Source organism: Elephas maximus, chromosome 6 (genome assembly GCF_024166365.1).
Source record: "Elephas maximus indicus isolate mEleMax1 chromosome 6, mEleMax1 primary haplotype, whole genome shotgun sequence".
In the NCBI taxonomy this organism is placed as follows: domain Eukaryota; kingdom Metazoa; phylum Chordata; class Mammalia; order Proboscidea; family Elephantidae; genus Elephas; species Elephas maximus.
Window position 1 is genome coordinate 45853043 of NC_064824.1, and position 27854 is coordinate 45880896.

At 42.3% G+C, this 27854-nt stretch overlaps 1 protein-coding gene across 2 annotated transcripts in view; it reads left to right on the plus strand.

The window, feature by feature from the left end:
* Positions 1-27854, plus strand: part of KIF5C (kinesin family member 5C) — a 208058-nt gene that overhangs the window by 116329 nt on the left and 63875 nt on the right. For both annotated transcript variants that reach the window (XM_049887162.1, XM_049887163.1), the window contains 2 exons: positions 14134-14282; positions 26256-26431. In XM_049887162.1, coding sequence (XP_049743119.1) covers positions 14134-14282; positions 26256-26431 — 325 coding nt within the window. The remainder of the gene's footprint in view (positions 1-14133; positions 14283-26255; positions 26432-27854) is intronic.

Below are 27854 nucleotides of genomic sequence, written 5' to 3' on the forward strand. Positions count from 1 at the left end.
TAATAAACTTTGGTCTCCATTCCTTTGCCTATCCTAGATATTTCATATTAAGTGGAATCATACAATATTTGTCCTTTTGCATCTGCCTTATTTCACTCAGCATAATGTTTTGTCCACGTCATAGCATATATTAGGAGGTCACTTCTTTTTGTGGCTGGATAATATTCCACTGTATGAATACCCCATATTTTGTTTATCCATTCATCTGCTGATAGAGAATTGGGTCGTTTCTACCTTTTGGCTGTTACAAATGATGCTTCAGTGAGCACTGGCGTGCAAGAATCTGTTTGAGAACCTGCTTTGGTATATATCTAGGAATACCCTTGCTAGGTCATATGGTAATTCTGTGTTTAATTTTTTTGAGCAACTGCCAACCTGTTTTACCCAGCAGCTGTACCATTTTACAGTCCCACCAGCAATGCACAAGGGTTCCAATTTCTCCACATCCTCACCAACATTTCGTATTTTTCGAGTAAGCCCAGTTTTGAAGCTAAGTTTTGTTCTCGTTTATGTCTCCTCTCTGAGCCTCCATCTTCTCACCTGTGGAAACAGATACTAATACCTACTTCTGAGATTTGTGGGAAGAATAAAGGAGTTGCTTTATTGTTACTTTGTGCATTGGCTGGCAGGCCACTAGTGGGCTTTCAGTAATTGCAAATTCCCCTTTTCCTCTGTCTTAAACAATCAGACGATGTTGAGGCTTGGGAAGGTCACAGTAGAGAATGAAGATGTTGATATTCAACATTAGGGACAGGACTGAAGTGTCACCAAAATTGTTGCTAGAGAAATATTGCTGATAATTTGGGATTCCAGGGAATAAAGATATGTCAGTTGTATTTTCAAATGAAATTGAATAATCTAGCTTCTGAGCTCTGTGAGGGCAGGGACGGGGTTTGTCATTGGCATCAGCAGCCAGTACAACTAGCGCACAGTAGGTGCTTAGTAAATAAGTGTTTATCAAGTGAATAGTCGTAATCGACTCGACAGCACTGGGTTTCGTTTGGTTTTTTCAAATGAATGAATAGATGAATCTAAAGCTTACTGCATGGGATTCCTCAGAACATGAGGGCAGTTGCTGAACTGTGACACCGTTATATCGAGAAGTTTGGTTAGGTTTAGCTCTGCTTTGTTTTCCAGCGTATAATTAGAAATGTGTAGAATTTTGTTCCTTTCCTCTCTTCCTGAGCTAGTTAATGAGTTCTTAAGGACACCTAACTTCTCTGTGGGGCCGATGTCTGCTTTATTGTTAAATATGTGTACTGAACCCAATTACACAGCAGACGTGAGTCTGAACATCGGATTAGACACGGTGTCTGATAGCTAATGAGATCAAGCACTTTGAAATCAGAAAAGGCTGCCGGGCACATCCCAAATTCAGTGTAACGAGTGTTCATTATGTTCTTGTTGCAGGGGTGGCCAAACCTTAGAGCAGCATGAGGTTCGTTAGTTATTCCTGTGCAGTTCCTTCAAAGATGTGAAGAAAGGACGTGTTTGTTGCCAGGCTTGATTGTATCGATGCTCTGAATAAAACAATATTTTTTATGTCCTTTCAAGCAGTAGAAACATGATAGAGTCTCCAGGTGCCTCAGGTTACCCTACCAAGTCAGCACTCTTCAGTAGTCTAGATTTGTTATTGGTAGCAGCCTTTGAGTCTGTTCTGACTGGCGGAGACCCCATGTGCAGAGAGTACAATTGCTGCACAGTTTTCAAGGCTGTAACCTTTCGGAAGCAGATCACCAGGCCTGTCTTCCAGGAACCTTTGGATGGGCTCAAACTGCCAACCTTTTGGCTAGTAGTCGAGCATTTTACCATTTGTGCCACCCAAGGACTCCAGTCTAGATTATATATGGATTTAAAAGAAAAAATATATATATATCGTGTCTATTTCTTGGTTTCACTGACGCATTTTGGTTCTTCTGTTTGTTCAGGCTTGTGCTCTTTAGTCCCCTGAACACCTAGCATTGTGCTAGGTAAAGAAGAAGTAGAAGGCATCATCTATGCTCTCAAAGAGCTTTTAGTCTCACTGAAGAGACAACACCTGAATTCCCAGGCTGTAAGCAGTTGCTGGGTAGTACGAAAGGTTAACGCTCTCACTGCTAACTGAAAGGCAGGTGGTTCAGGTCCACCCAGAGGTGCTTCAGAAGAAAGGCCTGGCGATTTACTTCTGAAGAATCGGCCACTGAAAACCCCATGGGACGCAGTTCTGTTCTGACACACGGGTTGGCACTGAGTTGGACACTATAGCACATGCTTTCATTTTTAAGTAGAATCTAAGCTAGACTCTGTGGCAAAGCTGAACATTTACTGCCTTAAGGGAAGGGTACTCAAATTAGAGCATTTTCATTGTGTGGTTTTAAATTTTTTTTCTGACTTCTCGCGTTTTATTTTTTGTCTTTACTCTTCCAGAGTACTTTTATAGTACTGTTCAAAAAAAGATATTTATAAGTTTAAAAGTGTGAACTCATATCACCCAATTATCCTGGAAGCCTTTTTAACATTCCTTTATTTGAGGTGGTAATAAGGAACAGGGAGCCCGAGGAGGTAGACCAGCCAGTTTAGAGAAGGCCTAAATTGGCCGACCTCGGGCATCGAGAGATTTGATTGATCCAGCGCGAGTAATTCACAGGCTCTATTTGTATGTTGAATGTGGAAGGAGAATTTGAAAGTATCTGATAACTCAGGGAAAATGGGACTGTGTCTTCTTTTCCTGATGCATACTTTCTTTTTTGAAGTCATGCCGTCTAGTGCTGAGTTAGTGGCCCATGGATTAGGCACTGCTGGCTGCCTGAGTAGTGTTGTGCAAGATTGATGTCACCAGAGCATGATAACAGCTTTTCTCTGTGGGTAGGGTGAGTACTCTGTCAGAGTTATACCCTTTGCTCCCCCTTTTTTTTATTATACACACTGTTAGGTGCCGTTCAGTTGATTCTCGACTTATAATGACCCCATGTGACAGAGTAGAACTGCCCCATAGGGTTTTCTAGACTGAAATTTTTACTGGAACAGATTACCAGGTCTTTTGAAGAACTGGTGAGTGGATTTGAACTGCCAGCCTTTGGATTAGCAGCTAAGTGCTTAACTGTTGCACCGCCACGGCTCCTTTACGCTTTTGATATAACATAAAAGAAGATTTAAACCACCTCTTGGAGGACCTGTTACTGAAATACCAATAAGTCAATTTATGCTCTTAGAGGGGGAGATATCACAGGTAATATAACCTGATCCTCATCCAAGTCAGTCATTTCTGAGTGTTTCCCAAGAGACTAGAGCTTTTCAAAAGACACACAATTTAAAGCTTTTCATTTCTCTTTCCCTACCTCCCCCTACTCATGAGCAGGGAATGGCCTTACCAGGAGCTTACCAGGAACTGGAAGATGCTTTGGAGAAGTGGTGTTTCTAGAAGGTGTTTTATATGGGAACCATGGCTCAGAACAGATTAAAAGAATACATGTGCATGTATGTTCTGTGCACATACACACACACACCATTCAGAGTGCAAAATCACATATTACAGGTTTATTTTTCTATGCAGTGAAAGTATGGAGTTGTCTATAGCTCCTTATTCAAATGCCTGAACACCTGTAGAGGGAAGAAAGATGCTGAAAACAAGATAGGAAGGCACCAAGAACAAACATCTTTCTGGCCCTTCCAGGGAGGCCAAGATAATTAGAAGAAATTCTCTCCAACAGTTTTAGTCTTTATATCATTTAGAACTGACTATGACCAGAAGGTAACGCTGGTGGCATAGAGGTTAAGAGCTACGGCTGCTAACCAAAAGGTCAGCAGTTCGAACCCACCAGGCGCTCCTTGGAAACTCTATGGCAGTTCTACCCTGTCCTATATGGTTGCTATGAGTTGGAATCAACTCTATGGCAAAGGGTTTTTTTTTTTGGTTGTGGCCTGAAAGTATGAATTATTGAAGAACTATTGAGGAAATAGATGGGGATAGGATTTATCAGAACACAGTGATCTGGGCCAGTGGTCCCAGCATATTCCTCTCCAACAAGGGCTTAGTTCAAGTGCCAAGTTATGAGGACACCTGTAGATTGAATCAGCTTTGGGTGCTTAACCTGGGTGATGAAAATGGAATCGACAGCCTTGGAAGCCTGTCCATGTGCTTCTTGAATGCAAACTGCAAAGAGGGTGAAGGAAGGACTCAGTAGTAGTTGTTGTTATTGTTGTTGTTAGGTGTTGTCAAGTCAGTTCCAACTCATAGCAACTCTGTGTACCACAGAATGAAACACTGCCCAGTCCTGTGCCATGCTCACAATCGTTATGCTTGAGTCCTTTGTTGCAGCCACTGTGTCAGTCCATCTTGTAGAGGGTCTTCCTTTTTTCCACTGACCTTGTACTTTACCAAGCATGATGTCCTTCTCCAGGGACTGATCCTTCCTGACAACATGTCCAAAGTATATAAGACATAGTCTTGCCATCCTTGCCTCTAAGGAGCATTCTGGTTGTACTTCTTCCAAAACAGATTTGTTAGTTCTTTTGGCAGTCTGTGGCATAGTCAGTATTCTTGGTCAACACCACAATTCAAAGGTGTCAGTTCTTCTTGGGCCTTCCTTATTCATTGTTCAGCTTTGATGGGATCGAGAATACCATAGCTTGGGTCAGGCACACCGTAGTCTTCAAGGTGACATCTTTGCTTTTCAACACTTCAAAGAGGTCCTTTGCAGCAGATTTACCCAATGCAAAGTGTCTTTTGATTTCTTGACTTCTGCTTCCATGGCTGTTGATTGTGGATCTAAGTAAAATGAAACCTTTGACAACTTCAATCTTTTCTCCGCTTATCATGATGTTGCTCATTGGGCCAGTTGTGACAATTTTTGTTTTCTTTATGTTGAGGTGTAATCCATACTGAAGGCTGTGGTCTTTGATCTTCATTAGTAAGTGCTTCAAGTCCTCTTCACTTTCAGCAAGCAAGGTTGTGTCATTTGCATAATGCAGGTTGTTAATAAGTCTTTCTCCAATCCTGATGCTCCATTCTTCTTCACACAGTCCAGCTTCTTGGATTATTTGTTCAGCATACAGATTGAATAGGTATGGTGAAAGAATACAACCCTGACGCACACCTTTCCTGACTTTAAACCAATCAGTATCCCCTTGTTCTGTCGGAACAACTGCCTCTTGATCTATGTAAAGGTTCCTCACGAGCACAATTCAGTGTTCTGGAATTCACATTCTTCACAATGTTACCCATAATGTGTTTATGATCCACACAGTCAAATGCCTTTGCATAGTCAATAAAACACAGGTAAACATCTTTCTGGTATTCTCTGCTTTCAGCCAGGATCCATCTGACATCAGCAGTGACATCCCTGGTACCATGTCCTCTTCTGAATCTGGCCCGAATTTCTGGCAATTCCCTGTCGATATACTGCTGCAACTGCTTTTGAATGAGCTTCAGCAAAATTTTGCTTGCATGTGATATTGTTACCCGATTAGGGTTTGTGCCCTGGAGCAGTCGAGCCAATGAAACATACTCCAAGTCAGAAAGAGTGAGAAAGTACATTAAGGAGATGTGTACATCACTGGGGACCCGACAGCAACACAGGCTGTCTCTATGGAGCCCCAAAGAGCAATTTTACATTAGAGCTTGTATAGACTCTTACAAGGGTTTGAAGTGCCCTTGTAGTTACTAGGCGGAGGTATGCTCTAGAGGAGTTATTCATTACAGGATAGTGACAAAAGATACCTGCCAGACATCTCTTTATTAGGCTGAAGATATACATATCAGATACCTGGGCTCTAATTTTCCGGTGGGAGTTGTGAGCCACAGGTGGTCTTACATAACAAAAGGTTATTTGCATCAGTTTAAACAAAAGAACAAGGTCATTAACATTAGGTCAAAACAAAGTCATTAACAGAGGTATGTGAAGGAGGGGCCAGGCAGAGGAAGGAGAAAAGCTTATAGGTTCATCATGGCCTTAGTTATGTCAAGCTCTCAGTCGCCCATTTTGAAAAGGAGAAAACATGCTGGGGAGTATTAGGGTTACATTAATAATATTGTTCCATAATTTCCACATTCAGTTGGATCACGTATCTTGGGAATAGGCATAAATATGGATCTCTTCCAGTTGGTTGCCCAGGTAGCTATCTTCCAGGTTTCTCAGCATAGATGAATGAGCACTTCCAACGCTGCATCCATTTGTTGAAACATCTCAATTGATAGTCTGTCAATTCCTGGAACCTTGTTTTTCACCAGTGCCTTCACTGCAGGTTGGACCTCTTCCTTCGGTACTATCGGTTCCTGATCATACACTGCCTCTTGAAATGGTTGAACACAGGATAATTCTTTTAGGTATAATGACTGTGTATTCCTTCCATCTTTTGACGTTTTCTGTGTTGTTTAAAATATTTTCCCCATAGAATTCTTCACTACTGCAACTTGAGGCTTGAATTTTTTCTTCAGTTCTTTCACCTTGAGAAATGCTGAACCTGTTCTTCCCTTTTGGTTCTCTATCTCCAGCTCTTTGCACATGTCATTATAATATTTTGTCTTTGAAATCTTCTGTTCAGTTCTTTTACTTCGTCATTTTTTCCTTTTGCTTTAGCTGCTTGATGTTCAAGAGCTAGTTTCAGAGTCTCTTCTGACATCCATCTTGGTCTTTTCTTTCTTTCCTGTGTTTTCAACGACCTCTTGCTTTCTTCTTTGTGAAATAAGGTCCTTGATGTCATAGTACAAAAGAGATTGACTCAAGATACAACCTAGTCCTGTAGATGGTGTCTGGCCTCATTAACATAACTGCCACTGATCCTTCCTCATTAACATTATAAAGGTTAGGATTTACAACACACAGGATAATAATATCAAATCACAAATTGGTGGACAACCACCAATACTGGTGATCATGGCCTAGCCAAGTTTGTACACATTTTTATGGGGCACCATTCAATTCATAGCAATCAGAATCAGATAATCTGTTGCTGAAAGCTAGGCCTGACAGTGTTGTCTCTGCTTTTTCTTTTAAGAATTTTATGATTTTAGTTTGCATATTTAGGTCCTTAATCCATTTTGAATTTGTTTTTGTGCATGGTGTGAGGCATGGATCCTGTTTCATTTTTCTGTATGTGGAAATCCAATTTTTCCAGCACCATTTGTTGAAGAGACTCTTCTTTCCCTATCAAATGGACTTAGCACCTTTGTCAAAAATCAGTTGACCATAGATGTATGGGTTTATTTCTACGGTTTCAATGCTGTTACATTGGTCTATGTAGTTATGGCAGTACCAGGCTGTTTTGATTACTGTAGCTATATAAAAATAGTATGTTTTAAAATCAAGAAGTGTGAGTCTTCCTACTTCGTTCTCTTTGAACATTGCCTTGGCTATTTGGAGCCTGTTGCCATTACATGTAAAATTGAGGATAGGTTTTTGTATTTCTGTAAAGAAGGCTGTTGAAATTTTGATCAGGATTGCGTTGCATCTGTAGATCACTTTGGGTGGTATTGACAACAACAATAAGTCTTCCAACTATGAATATGGAGCATCTTTCCATTTATTGAAGTCTTTTTTAATCTCGTTCAGCAATGTTTTATAGTTTTTGTTGTGTAAGTCCTTCATGTCCCTAGTTAGATTTTTTCCTAGGTGTTTTATTTTCTTAGATGCTATTGTAAATGGAATTGGTTCTCTAATTTTCCTTTCAGATTTTGTATTGCTGGTGTTTAGAAACCTGACTTGTTTTTGTTTGTCGATCTGTACCCCGCAGCTTTGTTAAATTCATCCGTTAGCCCCAAAAGTTTTCTTGTGGACTCTCTGGAATTTTCTCTATATAAGATCATATCATCTACGAATACAGATCATTTTACTTCTTCCTTTCCAATCTGGATACCTTTTATTTCTTTTTCTTGCTCTGGATAGGACTTCTAATATAATACAATATTGAACAGAGCTGGTGAGAGCAGGCACCCTTCTGAAGGAAGGTTTTTAATTTTACTTTAAATTTGTTTAATTTTATTGTGCTTTAGGTGAAAGTTTACAGCTCAAGTTAGTTTCTCATTTGAAAATTTATACACGTACTGTTTTGTGACGTTGGTTGCAGTATCCGTAATGTGACGGCATGCCCCCTCTTTCTACCCTGGGTTCCCCAGTGTTCATTCCTCCAGCTCCTGCCTCTTCCTGCCTTTTTGTCTTGCTTTTGGGCAGGAGTTGCCCATTTGGTCTCGTATATTTGATTGTAATGAGAAGCATGTTCCTCCTGTGTGGTACTGTTTGTTTTATTAAAAACCAAAAACCAAACCAATTGCCATTGAGTCGATTCTGACTCATAGCAACCCTATAGGACAGGGTAGAACTGCCCCGTAGGGTTTCCAGGGAGCAGCTGGTGGATTCAGACTACTGACCTTTTAGTTAGCAGCAGGATGTTTAACCACTGCACCACTAGGGCTCTGCTTGTTTTATAGGCCTGTCTAATCTTTGTCTGAAAAATGGGTTTTGAAAGTACTTTCAGTTCTGAGTTAGCAGAGTGTCTAGGGGCTGTAGTCTTGTGGGTTCCTCCAGTCTCTGTCAGACCAGTAAATATGGTCTTTTTTGTGAATTTGAATTTTGTTCTATGTTTATCTCCCGCTCAGTCTGGGACTCTCTGCTGTGGTCCCTGTCAGAGCGGTAGGTGGTGGCAGCTGGGATTCATCTAGTTCTTCTGGGCTCAGCTGCTGGAGGCTGTGGCAGTTGTGGTCCATTAGTCCTTTGGACTAATATTTTCCTTGTGTCTTTCGTTTTCTTCATTCTCCTTTTCTCTGAACAGGATGAGATCAGTAGATGTATCTTAGATGGGTGTTCACAAGCCTTTAAGACCCCAGACACTGCTCACCAAAGTAGGAAGTAGAACTTTTTATTTATGAACCATGTTATGCCAGTCGACCTAGATGTCCCCCAAGACTATGGTCCCCAGCTCCCAGCCCCAGCAACTCGGTCCCTCAAGGTGTTTAGATTTGTCTATGAAACTTTTTTGATTTTGCCTTGATCAGGTTGTGCTTACTTCCCCGATATTGTGTGTTGTCTTTCCCTTCACAAAAGTTGACACTTGTCTACTGTCCAGTTAGTGATTTCCCCTTCTTATCCCTCCTCACTCTCGTAACCATCAAAGAATGTTTTTTCTGTGTGAAACCTTTTCTTCAGTTCTTACAATAGTGGTCTCATAGAATATTTGACCTTTTGTGATTGACTTATTTCACTCAGCATATTGCCCTCCAGATTCATCCATGTTGTGAGATGTTTTGCACCTTCATCATTATTCTTTATCATTGCATAGTATTCCATTGTGTATATATGCCATAATTTGATTATCCATTTATCTGTTACTGGGCACTTAGGTTGTTTCTGTCTTTTTGCTACTGTGAATAGTGCTGCAGTGAACATGGGTGTCCATATGTCTATTTGTGTGAAGGCTCTTATTTCTCTAGGATATATTTCTAAGAGTGGGATTGCTGGATCGTTTGATAGGTTTTTTTTTTTTTTTTTTCTTTTTCTTTCCTGCCCCCTCTTGCCTTCTGGTCCTTGTCCCTGGGCTGGTGTGCCCCTACTCATTTTATTTTATGGGCCTGTCTAATCTTCAGATGAAGGGTAAACCTCAGGAGTGACTTCATTACTGAGCTAAAAGGGTGTCCATGGGCCGTACTCTTGGGGTTTCCCTAGTCTCTGTTAGGCCAGTAAGTCTTGTCTTTTTTTGTGAGTTAGAATTTTGCTCTACATTTTTCTCCAGCTCTGTCCATGACCCTCTATTGTGATTCCTATCAGAGCAGTCAGTGGTGGTGGCTGGGAACCATCTAGTTGTATTGGACTCAGTCTGGTGGAGGCTGTGGTAGTTGTGGTCCATTAGTCCTTTTGACTAATCTTTCCATTGTATCTTTAGTTTTTTCATTCTCCCTTGCTCCTGAAGGGGTGAGACCAGTGGAGTATCTTAGGTGGCCACTCACAGGCTTTAAAGACCCCAGATGCTACTCACCAAAGTAGAATGTGGAACATTTTCTTTATAAGCTATGTTATGCCAATTGAGCTAGATGTTACCCGAGACCATCATTTGATCGGTTTTTAATTTTAGTTAAATCAAATTCATTTTTTCTTTTAAGTCCTCTTTAAGAAATCCTTACCACTCCAAGGTCTTGTAGATATTCTCCTATGCTTTCTTTTATATGCTTTATTGTTTTAATTTTCACATTTATATCTATGATCCACCTGGAATAGAATTTTTTCTTTTAATAGAATAGCTGGTTGCCTTTGAGTCAATGCCGACTCATAGCGCGACCCCATGGGTTGTAGACTTCTTCATAAGGCTTTTTGGGCCACAGTCTTTATGGAAGTGTGTCACCAGGCCTTTCTTCTGTGGCAGCACTGGGTGGGTTGAACTGCATACCTCTAGGTTAGTAGTAAATAGATTTTATCCATAGGATAGATTTGTGTAATAGAATAGGTAAAGATCCCCTTCATCCGGTATCATACGTTCAAAGGACCATTCGTTCTCACTGAACTCCATGGACCACTTTATCTTAAATCAGATGACTGTATATCTGAATGTTTTGGGATAGTTTATTCTGTTTCTTTTCCTAGTTTTTGGACAATTTAATCAACTTTAATTACTGTGGCTTTATAATAAGTGTTGATACCCAATTCTGTAACTTTGTTCTTCAGAATTGTCTTTGCCATTCTTGGTCTATTTCATTTCTATTATAAATTTTAGAATCAGCTTATCAGTGCCCATGCACACATAGTATCCTCCTGGGATTTTATTTGGGATTGTTTTAAATCTATAAAACGATTTTGGGAGAAATAGCATCTTCCCCATCAGTGTGAGCTGATTTCTTCACATCCTGCCTTTGGTGGGCAGAGAGGCAGCCGCCCATTGAGAACTGAATAAAGTCTAGGGTAGCAGCATGAGACATGGTTTCTCACTCTTGTTTTGAGATCTGAACAGGAATTGGGTTGGATGTCTTCCATCTGCCCCTGGATAATTTTTTTCATTTGAACATTTTATTGTGCTTTAGGTGAAAGTTTACAGAGCAAATTAGCTTCCTAATAGTTTATACACTAATTGTTTTGTGAAATTTATTGCAGTCTCTGCAGTGTGTCAGCACTTTCCCCCTTGGGTTCGCCATTTCCATTTGTCCAGCTTTCCTGTGCCTTCCTGCCTTCTCATCTTTGTTTTTGGACAGGTGTTGCCCATTTGGTCTCTATACTTGATTGTTCTAAGGAGCACTTTGCTTGCTGGTGTTATTGTTTGTTTTATAGACCTGTCTATATCTGGCTGAAAAGTAAACTTTGGGAATGGCTTCAGTTCTGAGTTAGAAGCGTGTCTAGGGGCCATAGTCTTGGAGGTTCCTCCAGTCCCTGTCAGACCAGTAAGTCTGGTCTTTTTTGTAAATTTGATTTTTGCTTTACATTTTTCTCCTGCTGTGTCTGGGACCCTTTATTGTGATCCCAGTCTCTGGATAATTCCTGAACCCTTCTCCTCCCTGCTCTGTGCCCTGGAAGGCCGACCTGTTTGGATTACTGCAGTGGGCTCCCTTGCCTCTGGCTTCCAATTAGGTTTGACCAATGGGCAGGCAACAGAAGGAGGGAAGCCGATGAGGTTGTGGTATTTATTTCCCAGCTCCCTCTCTGCAGGGTCACTTTGGGTCAGCTGTGTCACTAAACCAAAGGCTGTTACAACTCCTGCCAAGCATCCTTCCCTTTTAGCTTCCTCTCTTTGGGTCCCCTTCAGCCCAAGTATGGTAATTCCTTCCATCATCTGGGGTTCCACACTACCCCTTGTTTTTTCCCGACACGTACATTAAAACGATGAGATAGCACTGCACACCTGTTACCAAAAAACAAAAGAAAACCTTTTGCCATCAAGTCGATTCCAACTCCTGGCGACCCCATGTGCTATAAAGTAGAACTGCTCCCTAGGATTTTCTTGGCTGTAATCTTTATGGAAGTAGATCGCCAAGCTTTTCTTCCACAACACCAGAGGGTAGGTTCGCACTACCACCCTGTAGGTTACTAGTCAAGTACTTAACTGTTTGTGCCACCCAGGGACCCACTCACCTGTTGTTAATTGCCATCAAGTTGATTCCGCCTCATGGTGACCCCATGTGTACAGAGTAGAACTGCTCCAAGTCTGTGACCTTTCAGAAGCAGATCACCATGCCTGTCTTGTGAGATGCATCTAGATGGATTTTTACTGCTAACCACCTGGCCGGTAGTTGAGCACTTAACCATTTGTACCACCCAGGGACTCCTACACACCTATTAGAATGGCCAAAATACAAAACATTTTATTATTAAGCTCTCCCCAGATTACCCAATCTGAATGGGATCACCCATTTCCTGTCAGGACCCTGACTAATATAAAAGTATAGAAAAGTAATTTTCTGGGCAGTTAAAAGAAGTTTAAGGATGAATACCATTATACCAGTGCGAACCTTGCTGGGTCTGCTGGCTTCACCTCCCTAAGTATAGCATAGAGGCTCTTTCTTTTTCTGGTATCATTTGAAATCATCAAGGGACTCTTTATGCTTTAAAAAGTAAGATTAGTAGCCTCAAAGTGTACCATTAAATGTCCACAAGCATTTCAGCCATAGGTTATTTTTCACTTTCTGACTTAGTAAGTTGTTAATGGATGCTGTAGTGTTGTGCTTGTATCTGAGAAACATCCATGCCACCGCCTGAGGAGGTGAGAGTGTCAGACCAGCACAGACTTTCCTCTGAAAAATTAGAGTTGAAGTACTTAATTCTGGGAACAGCAGCCTCAAGCTACAGTGAACCAGAGAGAATTATACTAATTATTAAGTGAAGTCTTATGTTGAAGTTGTTTAACTCCTCTTTTGACAGTTGAGTTATTTAGTTGTCTATGTTAGGAATTAATTTTTGGAATGACGTCTGTAGTGCTGGTGAGAATTGCAGAATTTCTTTCACTGAAATAGAAGTCATGTCTTAAGTGTCATTTGATGACAACGGTAATTAACCTGAGTCACACATCAGATAGTGCTGGCAAATATGATGGTGCAATAAATGTTGGGCATTGAAAATGATAAAGTCAGTAGCAGATAAGACAGGACAATTGCATATTTTTAGGTGAAGTTTTTAGCTTTTTAAAACTGCATGAGGTTGTGTATATGTTCATTTGTGTGCATGACTAGTGAATCATGTCTTTTGTTTCTAGTATCACCTAAAGCTGGCACTGCCTTTGCTTCCACCATTTGTTCCCTTGAGTTACTGTCCAACTACCAGGCATGTGGCATCACAATCCCCCAGACCACAGGGCCTTAGAAGACCATGCCATTCTTATATTAGATGTGGCAAAATGGTGGCCATTAGACATGTTTGTCCCACAAATTATTTTGAAAAATTTTTTAAAACTAGGAGATACAAATTTTAAAAAATCTCAATTTCTGGCTTTCCTTGGAAAACTGGGTGACCTGAGAACAGTGGGCCCTTCATTTTTGCATTGTGACTTGGCTGTGATGGGGAATGTGCTCTGCAGGTAGCCATGGTTTCACCTGGTCTCCTCACGCATTTATGTGACCCACCTGACCCTTGAGGCATGTGTTGGTGTGTGTTCAACATATCAGGGATGCTTCTAGGTACCGGATCTGATTCATTATATTAAAGATTGGTTATATTATTTCCATCTGTATATTATGGATATGAGAGACTGCAAGCTCCAGGTGGGCAGAGACCGTGCCTCATTTGTCTCGGGAGACCCCAGTTCTGGCACAGACTAGGTGTTTCATAAACTGAACTGAATTGAAAGAACTCTGTATTTAGGAAGATGCTCTGGGAGCGCTGTGCAGGAGGTACTAAAGGAGGATGTTGAAAGTTTGAAAAAGGTAATAAACCATACGTCAGGCCTGAGAACATATACTAAAATGGTGGCAGGGAAGGAGAGAAAGAGGAGACACTGAGAGACAATTCCAATAAAAGTCCATTGGATTTAGACTGGTGGGCTGTGAAGGAGAAAAGGAGTGAGTTTGGAGCCTGAAGGAGTAACGATGCCATTCATACAACTGGGAAGTGGTAGGTAAGTCACAGCACCCCTTCTGCTCCCCTGTCTCAGCCCTTTGAAATGAACAGATTTAGAGGCTTGATTATATTAATGATCCAGCTGATGCTGATAGCTGTGCTCAGAATTTTTCCCTCATCTTTTTAATCCTAGAGCAAAGACCATCAAGAATACAGTCTCTGTGAACTTGGAACTGACGGCAGAGGAATGGAAGAAGAAATATGAAAAAGAGAAAGAAAAAAACAAGACTTTGAAAAATGTTATCCAGCACCTGGAGATGGAGCTAAACAGATGGAGAAATGGTAAGAAAGAATGAAGAGGAAGAATGAGGCCGAAGTGTGTACTTGTTTCTTGTGACTGCTGGCATCCTGGGAAACGTGAGGGAAGGAGGGGTGAAGGTGAAGCTTAGTCTTGCCTGGGAACAATGTGTGGGAACAGCCAGATGTTTCTCATTCCCTAGGCAGTTCCTTCCCCCAGCCCATCACTTGGCTGGCATGCATTGTCAGTGTGGGCGTGTGACAGTTTGCAAGGTTGCCTTAACCTCTTTCCAATGAGCTGTCCATCTATTACTGTCATTCACTCTTTGGTAGCCATAATTGAAGTTTGGAGGGCAGTGCCTCAGACTTTGTGGCTCTTATTGCCTTTTTTTTTTTAAATGTCATTCTCTCTGTGAGTTTTGTAATTGATTTGGAGTAAGTCACCTCTGTCATGTATTTTCTTCATTTTTTGCTTGCTTGTTTGTTTAAATCTCCTTCATGTTCAGCTTCTTCAGAGCCAGAAGTAGAGGGTTACTGATGAAACTCCATGCTAAAATGGAGTCTTAAAGGCTTATTTCGTGACTACTTTTTTTTCCCCCCTAAATGTTCTCATTTCTACTGGGAGAAAATATCTCATAGACTTGACATGCAGTGGGTGGGTGAGTTGTGGGTGAGGTGTTGAAGAGGGGTTTCCAGTTCTAAGCGCAGAGTATTTCAGTGATTTTAGCGTTGTGACAGAGATCAGAAAGGTGTCTTTTTTACTGAAATGAGACGTGTGTGTGTGTGTGAGAGAGAGAGAGTGTCTCTCTTTCTCTCTCTGTCTGCCTGTAGGAAGGTAGTGGGTAGTTGGAGGTTGTTCTTCAGATTCTCTGCAGCTTTGTTCAGTGTTTATTTCAGGTGCTGCAGCAAACCTCAGCCTTGAGTAAGTGCGGGAGCCTGGGCTGTTGTGCAGGGAGGTGGTGCTGCCTGCCTGTAACTGCAGAGTTAACGGCAGATTGTCCTGTGATTATATGTTTGCCTTGGCTCTTTGCTAGTAAGAGTGGGGTGTCAATGAGCTACTGCTTAATTGAAAAACAATTACGTGTCTGATGAGAATTTAAGAGAGGTTCAAAAAATGACCTAGTTGCCTAAATAACACAGTTCCTTTCTTTTTGGAAGAATTTCTTGCTGCACGTGTGTTTTGAAAGCTGCTAGAATGACTGAGTAATTCAGCACCTTGGGCTGGGGGATGATTCCTTGCAATTTGGCAAGAGTAGGAGAATAGGCGGGGTGCTTGGCGAGGCTGGGAGTGGGTGGCCCTGTGGAGTTTTGTTCTATTTCTGGGACCCTCTGGGTCAGCGCTGTGCTGGGTGACCAGGACATTCAGTAAAGCCTGTTGCTGAAGGGTGGGGGGCTGGCCTTAGAGACATTGTGAAGTTGGTGACTAACCTTGTTTTTTCTCCCCATATTTTTCTGTCTCTTGCCAAGCTCTAAGCCTCCAGTTCTTTGTTCCTCATCAGATGCTGTCCTCTGGGATCTGCCCACTGCCCTGTTTGTCTAACCCACCTTTGTGCTAGCGTTTCTTTTGGACACTGGCCTACCTGTGTTCTTGGTCTCTTTGTTTAGCCTCCTTACCATCATTTTGTCTGTCCTGCTTCTATGCCCTTTCAAGGTGAGACCCTACATATACCCTTGTTGTTGTGTGCTGTTGTCGATTCCCACTCATAGTAACCCTGTGTGACAGAGTAAACCTGCCTCATAGGATTTCTTAAGCTGTAATCATAGGGAGCCCTGGTGGCGCTGTGGCTAAGTACTTGGCTGCTAACTGGAAGGCTGGTGGTTCAAACTCACCTGGTAGCTCTGTGAGAGAAAAGACTTGGTGATTTGCTGCCTAGGAAGCCCTATGGGGGCAGTTCTACTTTGTCATATAGGGTCGTTGTGAGTCAGAATCGACTTGATGGCATACCACCACAGCAACAGTCTTCATGGTAGCAGATGGCTAGCTCTTTTCTCCTTTGGAGCTGCTGAGTGGGTTCAAACCACCGACCTTTCAGTTAGCAGCCAAGTGCTTAACCTGGCGGCACAGTGGTTAAGTACTACAGCTGCTAACCAAGAGGTCAGCAGTTCGAAGCCACCAGGTGCTCCTTGGAAACTCTATGGGGCAGTTCTACTCTGTCCTATAGGGTCGCTATGAGTCGGAATCGACTTGATGGCAGTGGGTTCGGTTTGGTTTTTGGCACATAATAATAAGTAAACATGTGACTAAAGCATGTGCCGGAGATTAAAGGGCACACAGTCAGGCATGGTCTCTGCCCTCACGGAGTTTACAGTCTGGTAGGGGAGGTAGTCTCCAGTCATAATCACAGAAATAAGCGTGTAATGATAGTCAGTGCTGCATAACAAGAAGGAGGCATACAAGATGCTGAGAGAGTTATTACAACAGGGGACTCTGACCTTGATTGAGAAGTCAGTGAAGGCTTTCCCAAGTAAGTGACATAAAGAATAACATCTGAAAGACGTAGCAGCTAGCCAGGTGAAATTGGAAGTGTGAGGTAGAACTGGGAGTGGTGTGGAGGAAGCCCTGTTTACTAACTAAGGCCCTTAGGAGTAGGGCAGGAAAGCCAGTGTGGAGAGTTGGGTGGTGGGGGGAGGGGGGAGTGGTGGGGAGGTGGGCCACTAGCCTGAGATGGGCTGGAGGGATTGACAAGGGCTATACTGTACTGGCTTCTGCAGTCCTTGTTCAGGATTTTGGTCATTATCTTGAAAGCAATGAGAAGCTATTCAAGGTTATAAAACTGCAGATCAAGATTTGCATTTTTGAAAATCCATTGGTTACATTGGAGAATGGACGAGATGGGGCAGGAGGAGGTACCAGGAACTAGGGCAGTATTCCAGGGATGAGCTGATCGTCATTTGTATTGAGAGTCATGGCAGTAGAAAGGGAGAGAAATGGAAGGATCTGAGTGGTGTCAGCAGGGCTTGGTGATGAGTTGGACATGGGAAGAGGGAGGTATCAAGGATGGCTTCGTTTTCTGTCTTGCTGAGTTGGGTGGAGGGCAGAGCTATTCACCCAGAAACCCTGGAGAAGAACCAGACTTGAGGAGAGGGAGATGAGGAAGGTAGTTTGAGGAGCCTGTGGACCATCCAGGTGAAAATGTCAAATTAGAAGTTAAGCCTGAGGGTCTGGATTTCGGGAGCAGCTGCCAGAGCTGGAGAGAGGAATTTGAGTTTTCTGGGGTTTGATCAGCTATTGAAGCTATAGGTTGTAGGGGTGAGGTTTCCTGTGGAGAGAGGATAGGGAAGAAGAGAAGAGGGAAGAGACTGTTGAGAATCCCCCTCCCCACCACACCCATCATAACTGAGTAGCTGAACATTCCTCCTAAATGAACATTCATATTGTAAAGGTGATTTCTTTTCTGGAGGCAAAAGTTTTTTGTAAAGAACTGACTCTAGTGGTGGACATTTCAGGCTGGAAGGGGGTAGTGACGGGCGGTGAGGCAGGTGGAGACAAGGAGTGGTCTTTTGGCCAGCTGTGACTACAGTGTTATCTCAAGGATTAACTGCATCACACGATATGCCAGCATACGTTACAGGCACGCCATGGGGCAAACAAAACCAGGCTCCTGTTGTGTTCCTAGGCTGTGCATTTCATCCTTAAGTACCCTGTATGGTAAGCATTAGTATCTGTACTTATAAAGGCAAGTAAATGAGGTTTAAACCCCGCCCCCCAAAAAAAACCTGTTGCTGTCGAGCTGATTCCAACTCATAGCGACCCTATAGGGTAGGGTAGAACTGCCCCACAGGGTTTCCAAGGAGTGGCTTATAGATTCAAACTGCCGACCTTTTGATTAGCAGCCATAGCTCTCAACCACTACACCACCAGGGTTTCCAAAATGAAGTTTACAAAGGTGAAAAGACTTCCCAAGGTGACTCAGTCTGTGGTAGAGCTAGGGCCTGAAGCTAGGGAGACTGACTCCTAAGTTTATTCTCTATATTTTGTCTGTGCAGCCTGCAGATCGAGCTAGCCCTAGTCATTTGTGTTAGGCCAGTTAGATGAGTATGAAATGTGCTACACCAAAAAGAAAGAAAGAAATGAATGAATGAATACATAGGCAAATGCATGTAAGAAGGGACCGAAAGCTCTTGAGTGGTGTCCCCGTGCCCCAGTTCTCATTCCTTGTAGCAGAAGCTATGAGGGTATGGCTGGTTTGTGTAAATGAGAGAACTGGGAATTTGAAAGGTGGACTAGAGAAGAGGCAGTGCCCTCCACTAAAATTTTGAGTGGTGCAATATCACCAGCTTTCTTTTTAAATTTGGCACATACATTGGCTCCCAACTTCCAGGAGACAGCTACTTAGTTGCCCTCAGTGCTTCCTGGGAATTCATATTTCCACATTGTCATCTGAACGGTCGGAATGCGGTCAAGGAGCCTTGTCAGTCCTATGTACTCTCCCTTGGGAAAGAGGTTTTTGGTGTTGTGTGATGTGTTTATAATTTAAAGTTTGACTGCTATCCTTCAGCTGCTGGTAGAGCCAGGACGAAAGAGTACAGCAGAGAAGAGTATGTGTGTGTTTTCCTACTTGCTGTTACATATAATGGGGTATAGCAGTACAAAGTTTGAGAAGGGAAAATGGTGTTGTAACTGCAAATACTTAAGAGCGTCTAAGCAGATAATATAAATATGTGAAAGGAGGTGTATTTGATAAAATTGGGAGTGATGGGACTGTGCCACAGGAGAGGACATGCAAAAGTTGTAAAATAAACCCTATTACTGTATTTTTTTCCCACCATCACTCCTGTCGCTCCCATCCCCAAGCCACCAATTTGCAGCCCATCCTAGCCTGCTGGGCTACTTCCAAATGCAGGCCGGCAGTTTTCTCCTCTGATCATGGTAGAGTCTTGATTCCCAGAAGAAGCCTTGTGCCTTGCAGCATATATGCTATGTGGTTGTTCCTAGTCTCCATCTAGTCACTTCCAACTCATGGCCACCCTGAGTGTGTGGAGTAAAACTGCTCCCTAGGATTTTCAAGGCTGTGACCTGTTGGAAGCAGATCCCCAGGCCTTACTCTCAAGGTACCTGTGGGTGAGTTTGAACTGTCAACCTTTCAGTTAATAGTCCAGCACTTACCTGTTTGTGCCACCCAGGTGTATACCGTAAAAACCAAACCAAACCCGATGCCGTCGAGTGGATTCCGACTCATAGCGACCCTACAGGACAGGGTAGAACTGCCCCATAGAGTTTCCAAGGAGCGCCTGGTGGATTTGAACTGCCGACCATTTGGTTAGCAGCCGTAGCACTTAACCACTATACCACCAGGGTTTCCGATATATGCCATAAAAAAAAAAAATGCCATAGCAAGGCTTTATTCATTTCTGATATTGCCGTAAGGTAGAATAGCTCTGGGCATGTGCATGGCAGCTTAGGGGAAGGCCACTCCTTGTTTCCATGAAGGAAAGAATGAGGAGAGCCACCCACTTGGCCTGGTTTAATTTTCTAGTGTGGCAGTTGTGGTCTTTGGTTGCAAGCAACAAGAACTGGCCCCGCTTGGCTTAAACAAAAAAGGGAATGCATTAGAAGGATGTGAGTGATGCACAGAAGCAGAGGAGCAGCAAAGGAACCACGCTCCGACAGGAAGAAGCTGGGGCTGCTCCAGGGATGCAGGCAGCAGGAACTAATTGCCAGGTCTCTTAAGGGGCCACACTGGAGTGAATACTGTCTCAGTGTTTTTCCCATCCTTGCATCATTACGTCGGAGATTCAGAGTCTCAGGAGAGAAGTAAGAGCGCTCTACTTGGTGGTGCGCCTTGCCTGGGGAAGACAGAGCATGCTGATACATTGTCCACTGGAGACTGTACGTGGTTGGGAGGTGTGTGTGTGTGTGTAGGGTAATTCCTCTAAAGGAGGTTGAGTACTGTTATGAAAATGGGTGTTAGGTGGCAGAAAAACAACAAATGTCCACTACAATCTACTAGTGACATCTTGTGGGCTATAGCTGATTGCCGGTCTTCAGATCTGGAGGCACTGCTTGGCCCTTGTACCTCGTGGAAATTTATTCTGCCTGCATTCTTAAGGAACAGAGAGATGGAGTGGGGCAGTTGACAGAAATAGGATTTTCTTTTTTAGCTCCATTGCTTTGTTGATTGCATGTGTGAAAAGGACACGAGCAGCCCTAGATGGTGGGGATAGATTTGGATAGGAGCAATATTCAGAGTGAATTATGGTTCCCAGTTCACCCTCTACCCTAGCCATCAAGAACACTCTTGACAGGGGTGGGGGAGGGCAGCTATGTGGAGTTCTGAGGTGCTTGGTCCATAGCTCCCTTGTGCTGCCTGGTCAGTCTTTACAAGTGCCCTCTTCTCTGATACTTCTTTGAATGTAGTACTTAAAATAACAGCTTTTTCAGGGGCTTAAGTCAGAACAAGGAGGACCTGAAAATCTGGGTGTCGGTAGTGTGCAGGGAGATGACTTGACTACAGTGTATGTGTATGGCCTTTGCATGATTCAATATTAAATAACAGAGTGAATATAGATTTACCCCATCTGCTGAAATCATACAAGGACATGATTTCATCACAGGTAGAGAAAACAAAAAACAAAAAACAGGTAGAGAAGGCTGGGAAAAATCAGCGGTCTCTAAAACGGATTTGTTCTCCAGGTGTAAAACCCAACAGACCAGCGTGCTTGGTTCTGTAACTAGGTAAATCTGTAACCTGGTGTCTGAGCCGGGGCTTTGTGGAACTGTGGGGCCTCCGTAGTGGGAATCCTGATTTGCTGTTTTAGCATTAAATCTCGAGGGGATGCTGCCCCCTCCCCCTCTTCCTGGTTTCGGATGATAATAGAAGCTCCTAAATTAGCATTTCATTTGAGCAGTCTCATTTGTTTGGTCCCCTTCCTTCTTTTGAGAGCACAAGCAGACACTGTAATGGGAATACTGACCTCCAGGAGACTGATGTGGCCTGTTAAGGAGGTTGTGAATGTAAAGAGGATGCAATGTCCCCTGTGACCAGTTTATTAGAAAATGACTCTAAAAGGGTTCAGAGAATGTTTTAAGCTGCTTATGGTGTTTTTAGAAACTAGGGTGAAAGATGCTATTTGCATGCAAAATAATTCAATAAGGGAATGATTTTTTTTTTTTTTTTTTTTTAAGCCTCACATTTATGTGATGCCATCTTGTACCTGGCTGCTCCTACCCATCGGGCAACCTAAAGATTTCCTTTTAGTTTGTTTGATACAGAAATTATCTACCATTAGATCTGCCACTAGGCCTGTGTAATTGGTATTAAAAGGAAGCACCTTGTTTGCCAGATCTGCCATGGGTTCTGGCGGAAGCTGTGAGTGACCAGCAAATCTGCCCTGCCTGGGAGTTGCGGAGAGAGGCAATTACCTTCCTCCGTTCTCCAGAGGCTTTGAGAACTTGGAATTTATGAAAAGAATAACTAGCTTGTTGCTATTTCATGTGTAAAATTTTAATGGATTACTGGCAGTCTAATGATGGGGAGGGGGCATGGAAATAAAGGGCTATTTTAGAATTTTTAGCTAATAGCCCTAATGAGAATTTTTGGTTATTCTGTCATTCTTGTCTATGGATGTCTAAGGATGGATTTTTTTTTTTTACAGAAACGTTATTTATGCCCTTAATTAAAATGTGCTACAAACCTTATAGGTAATACTTCGAGTCCTGTGTAAACACAAATCTTTTTAGTCCTTAGTGGTAATTACATCTGACGATCGTAAATGCCAGGGTGCTTATTTAAAGAAGGGGAAGGTTTCTAGTTGGGGGGAGGGGAGCCTTTTATTCTAGAAAATCTGGTGCTTCACAGTATCATTAACCCCTTTCCCTATGGCTAGTAAGTATGCACTTCAGGGGATAAACTAAGGGAAGCCTGTTTTTAATTCAAAGAAGGTAGATAAAAATAGATACTAGTCTTAATTTGGTGGTCTTTTTCTCCTCCTCCCACCACGGATTTTAGGATGATGTTTCTCCAGGGTTTGCTTGTGGCTGTCTTCCTTGTTCTAATCAGTTATTCCATAATCACCTTGTGGGGCTTCTCCCGAGACTCAGTCCACTGCAGTGCAGGGAATATTCTCGATTAACAGTGGTGAGATTGCCATGGAGACAGATTGCCTGGTGTCAGGTCTTGCATAGTGTTGGGAATTTACAATCCCCAGACATGTTCGTGAGCTGGACAGTGTGGTTACCGGGGATGCTTCTGGAAGTCATTTTCTCGGTCCTTTGAAGGGCAGCGGTGTTTGGGAAAATCAGTTCTTGACCCCTCTCTGAGCAGGAGCTGTGCTGTCCCACAGACGCCTGCTGCTTTTGTTCCTGCATATTGCTGCTTTGTTCTTCTCGGTCTGAATGGCTGCTGCAGAAAATAATCCTGGCTACCTGACCTTTTGAATGTAAACTGGGAAGAACTCGTTGTCAGATGTAGCTTTGTGGGAGGCGTGTTAGTGCTTTGATTCAGAGATTGTTTAAGAGAAATGAGAAAGTTTGCTATAGGTTTCAAATATTGTTTCAATAGTAATAAAGATTAACCGGAAAGAGACCTGCATGGCTATACTGAGCTCTAGCCACAAAGGCATTGTGATGACCCCAGAGACATTAGTCTTAAATAAAAATAATAATTTATCTGCAAAGCCTAAAAAGTTGAGATTTTGGAAGAGGAGGGGATAAGAAATGGACTTTAAATAATAACCCTTTGTGCTTTTTACATGTATCTTCTTCATTCATTTTTAGAACAACTCTGGGATGAAGGCATTTTATTTCCTTTACAAAAAAGCAAGCCAAGAGGTTAAACAAGAGAGGGGCTTGTGATTAATTAGATCTGTTAAAAAAATAAAGAAAAAACGAGATCCACGTCACTGGAGATGATGTTGTATAGTCTGATTGATGATTTTCCGGGTGCGTTGTAGCTGTGTTGACTAGGTTGCTGGATCTCTAATCTGACGCAAATAACCTTAGTACACAGTGATGCTGCAGTACCTCGGTGCAGGAGGAGGGTAGCTCTGGAAGGAGGCAGGCCTGTAACTTTTGGTTAGAGCAGGTTATAGGGAGTTCATCCTTGGCCAGTACCCTCCCAGATGAATTGAAATAAGGATGATGCAGCTCCTTAGCTCACCCTACCCTTATTATTTCACTACCTCTCTGGTCATTTGGAACTAAAGAGCACAGGAGATGTGTCTCCTGCAGTGTTTTTATGCCTTACCTCTGGACTTGAGGGTGAGTTGGCCTGTAGATAATAACGACCATATTCTGGTAGCTTTCTGGTTCAGAGGTACTAAGAGTTTCACCTCATCATGCTGAAGCTGGAAGAACAAATTTATACTGTACTCGGTTACCCTGGTCCCAAATTTCAGAAGCTAAAACTGAAGAATTAAGACACAGCTATGATTCAAGTAGGGCAAGGACATGTTAGTGGTGGATTCTGCTGGAAAGGGAACATAATTGGAAGGGAGAGGGAGAAAGGATTTTCAGGTTTTAGCATATACTGTATATTGCTTGAATTGTTTAATTGCTTAAATTGAGAATGTATCCTGAATTATATGTGTGGTAAGAAAAAGGCATATATATATATGTATATATATATATATATATATATACACACACACACACACGTTTTGTTTTTAAATTTTTAAGTCCCTTCCCCTGCAAAAAAATCTTTAGTAGGAACTGGAACACGGTGCTGCCTTTATAGCCCATAGATTTAGCAGACTGTAGATCCTTTAATTGGGTGAAATCCAGTCTGCACACTAAGGTTGTTGATGGATGTTTTAAGCCAGGAACTGGAACTAAATGAAATATTGATTTGGTTCAGGTTCAGTTGAAGGCTACTCTGATATTCTGGTTTTATTTCAGGCCAATAATTTTAGAAGAAGGCTGAGGTATATCTAAAGTTCACCTTTAGAAGGAAAAGGGTTGGATCAGTTTTGTATTCAGCAAATAGTTTATTCAGGTTTTGCTTCAAATTGTGGCATCAAATGGAACTGTCATACAAAAGCAAAACATTGGGTGTTAATTGTACTGGACATGGAGGCGTATCCTACCGTCTTGTGGCTTATCAAGGGAGATAATGGAATCTTCATAAGCAGCAAAGCTAACTCATCACAAAGAGTTTTGTTTATATTGTGATACATGTAGTCATGCACTGCATAATGTCTGTTAGGGCATCATCTATCTGCATACCTCCATGTTTCCATAAGGTTATAGTAGAGTCCAGAAATTCCAATTGGTGAATAGGACGTAGCGGATATAACTGGATGTGGTGAACACAACAGGTTCTCACACACAAGTGTATCTCATGTCTTTTGTATACAAAGCAGTTGCACTGCCAGGTGTATAATGGTACTGTACATGTTTAACCTATAACACGTATGTCTTAACAGTGATAATAAACGCCTGTTACTGCCTTATGTGACTGTACTTTTCTAGCGTTATTTTGATGTGAACTTTCCCTACTTACAAATAAAAGGTTTACCGTAAAATAATGTATGCTTTGACTCATAAGCAGCAGCATCCAGGTCCTTGTATCACGCATCTCTTGAGTGTTGTAGCATTATTTCTATGTTTAATTTTCTTTGGAAAATATTCCCGTGGAGTGCATCATGGTTCCCAAATGCAGCAAAACCAGTGCTAGTGGTAGCAGCAGCAAGAGGCAAAGGAGAAGTACAGTTTTGGAAGTAAAACAAAAGGTTATTAAACAACAGGAAGGTGGGAAATCAGTGAATGCTATCACTTGTGATTTAGGCACATTTGCACAACGTCCAAATCACACAACGTCCTATTTCACAGAGTGTATCGTGAACGTTAAGCAGCACATGACTATACAGTGTTCAGGTGAGTTCCTTGAGGCATGATAGAGTTAATGAAGCTCTGAGATTAGGATTTTAGTTATTCTGTCATATTTGAGAAATGTTCTCTGGCTCAGGGCAGTCTTCCTAGGGAGTTTCCACAAAATGGATTTCATGGGCTGAGAACTGGGGTGAGGCGTGGAACATTGCAGACACGCGCTGATTGTTGCAAAATGAGTGCGAAGTTGAAGTTGATCGTAAACATTGTGATGGAAAAGTATGTTTGGTTTTGATTTGCTTTCCAAGAAGATATTTTTAGAAATTCAGTTGGGCCACACAGTTTTAATCGAATCCTTTTTATGCACTCTTTCTTTGCAAAGTGATTTTCCTGTTGGGGACAGCCATTGGCCAGGCTTAGAACTACACCTTTTTCTTCAATTTCGATTTGCCTTGTCCAATTCGGCAATGTTTCCTTTGAAGGCCATAACAAATGCTACTCTGCAGACAGAGAAGTGGCATGCAGGGTCTCTGCAGGATATTCTAGATTGTCTGCTTTTTTCATTCCTGGGACCATCTGACATCACAGGGAATTATTCTGTTTGAACTCTCCAGCAGAGCCAATTAGTTCTGACTTCCTGGGGGAGAGAGGGGTAGTGGAATGTGTGTCTGTGCAGCCCCAGTCAGAGTCCTTGGGCCCAGGAATACCCTGACTCCCTGTTCCAGATTCAGGGACTCTCAAATTCAGAGGGTTTGGGGCCTAGAGTGTTCTTTTAAACAATGGTGAATTAGTCCCTTGATTTGGTTGTTTCTATTAATGAACTGGTAACATAATTAACTGGTAATTAGGATGCCTCAGAGGCCTGTTTCCCTTTGAATCATTCGCTAGAGAGAAAGTGATTCTAGTAAAGCCCCAGTATATTCATTCCCAAGAAGAGGAAAATGAATGCAAAAAATCCTGGGTTTTGCTGCAAGTTGGAGTAGTTAAGAGCTTGTGTGGTTGATAGAACCAGTTGATTTAAGTGATCCGTTGCTAGGGAGGGAGGATGACATAGTCCTGTCTTCCTTAGGACTAGTTTTGGTCAATTAACTACAACCTTTCTAGTCAGATAGAAAGAACACAAAGTGCAACTCTATATACAGCTGTTTATTATGTCCTGTGTCTTTTTCACTGGGAATGACTATAAAACTCTTCCTTCAGGGTTGCATGATGGATTTCTTCACTTACCAACTCCTTTTGGCCGTGTTTTGCAGGAGAAGCTGTGCCTGAGGATGAACAGATAAGCGCTAAGGACCAGAAGAACCTGGAGCCCTGTGATAACACTCCCATCATAGACAATATTGCTCCTGTTGTTGCTGGTATCTCCACAGAGGAGAAGGAGAAGTACGATGAGGAAATCTCCAGCCTATACAGACAACTGGACGATAAGGTAGCTGGAGATTTACCATCCTCACTCTAGTACAGAGACCAAGATGACAGGTGCCTGACCTTTTGACCATAAACAGCTTCGGGTCTCATGGAGCTGATATAGGGCTGCAGACTCATGTCGATGCTTGTCTTCCTGATACCTACCCCAGCTCTTTATCGTGTAGACTTAGGGTACTTGATTCATATGGAATGGAAATTTGACTGGAAAAGTGGGGTGTTGGCCTGGATAGGCAGACAGATGCTATTTAGGTCCTCTAGAAATTGGACTGGAGCTGATTACTGCATGTAAGTGTGTATGATCTTTGTTTAAATCTCCTTTCCTTTCTTCTTTGAGCCTATCCCTCACCACTGGAAACTCTAACAGCAGCCTCAGCTATAGGAGCAAGGTTGGTAACTCCTAAAAGGTGTGTGCTTTAATCAGGTAGTTCTGCCACATCAGAAGTGGTGTGTAGTCTGATGGCTTCTGTCCTACCCATGAAGCTGCTTTCAGGGGCACACTCATGAGAGTAGTTTGAACATGCTGATCAGAGATGTCCAGTTTCATGGCAAACTTTTAGCACTCAAATAATTGAGTAAACGGCATAAGTTAGAACGGAAAGTGACCTCGGAGAGCATTGTGTATCAGCCATCTTCAATGAAAGTTCAAGTTAGGAATCTCAGAGGCATAGGAAATTAAATCAATATTTCACATGATGTTGGCATATTGCTCTTGGAATATTCTAAATCCTTTTAGTTCATTTCATCAAGGTGGCTGATATTTTTAGTTTGATTTAATCTATTCTGCTGTGGTTTTAGCTCAGAGTTCCCAGCCTCTGACTTGGATGAAACAGCTTTGTTATGTTAACATCGCCATTAATCTTATGGGCCTCTCTCTTAAAGCTCAGGGTCTGGTATCACCTTTACAAGCTGAATGTGAGTGGTGACCTTAAGAAAGCCAGTTCTGCTTGTTTTGTGACTGAGTTTGTGTTATAACTACACCTTTAAATTGTGGGTGACCCAGCTTTGCTGGTAACACATTCAATAAGATATTCACACCCATGAGAGCTGAGTGAACTGCCCTTTAGTACAGAGAAAAAGCAGATCAATAGTACCAAAAAACCAAACCAAACCCCTTGCCATCGAGTCGACTCTGACTCATAGCGGCCCTATAGGACAGAGTAGAACTGCCCCATACGGTTTCCAAGGAGCACCTGGTGGATTCAAACTGCCAGCCTTTTGGTTAGCAGCCATAGCTCTTAACCACTACGCTACCAGGGTTTCCAGATCAATAGTAAGGCTAATGGTAATATACAATTTTTTGATTTCCCCAAAGAACTGCTCTTGTTAAATAGTAAAGAAGATACCATACTACAGTTTTTTTTTTTTTTTTTTTTTTAATCACTTCTCATCTTAGAATTCATGGGCTCATTTTTGGTAATCCCCAG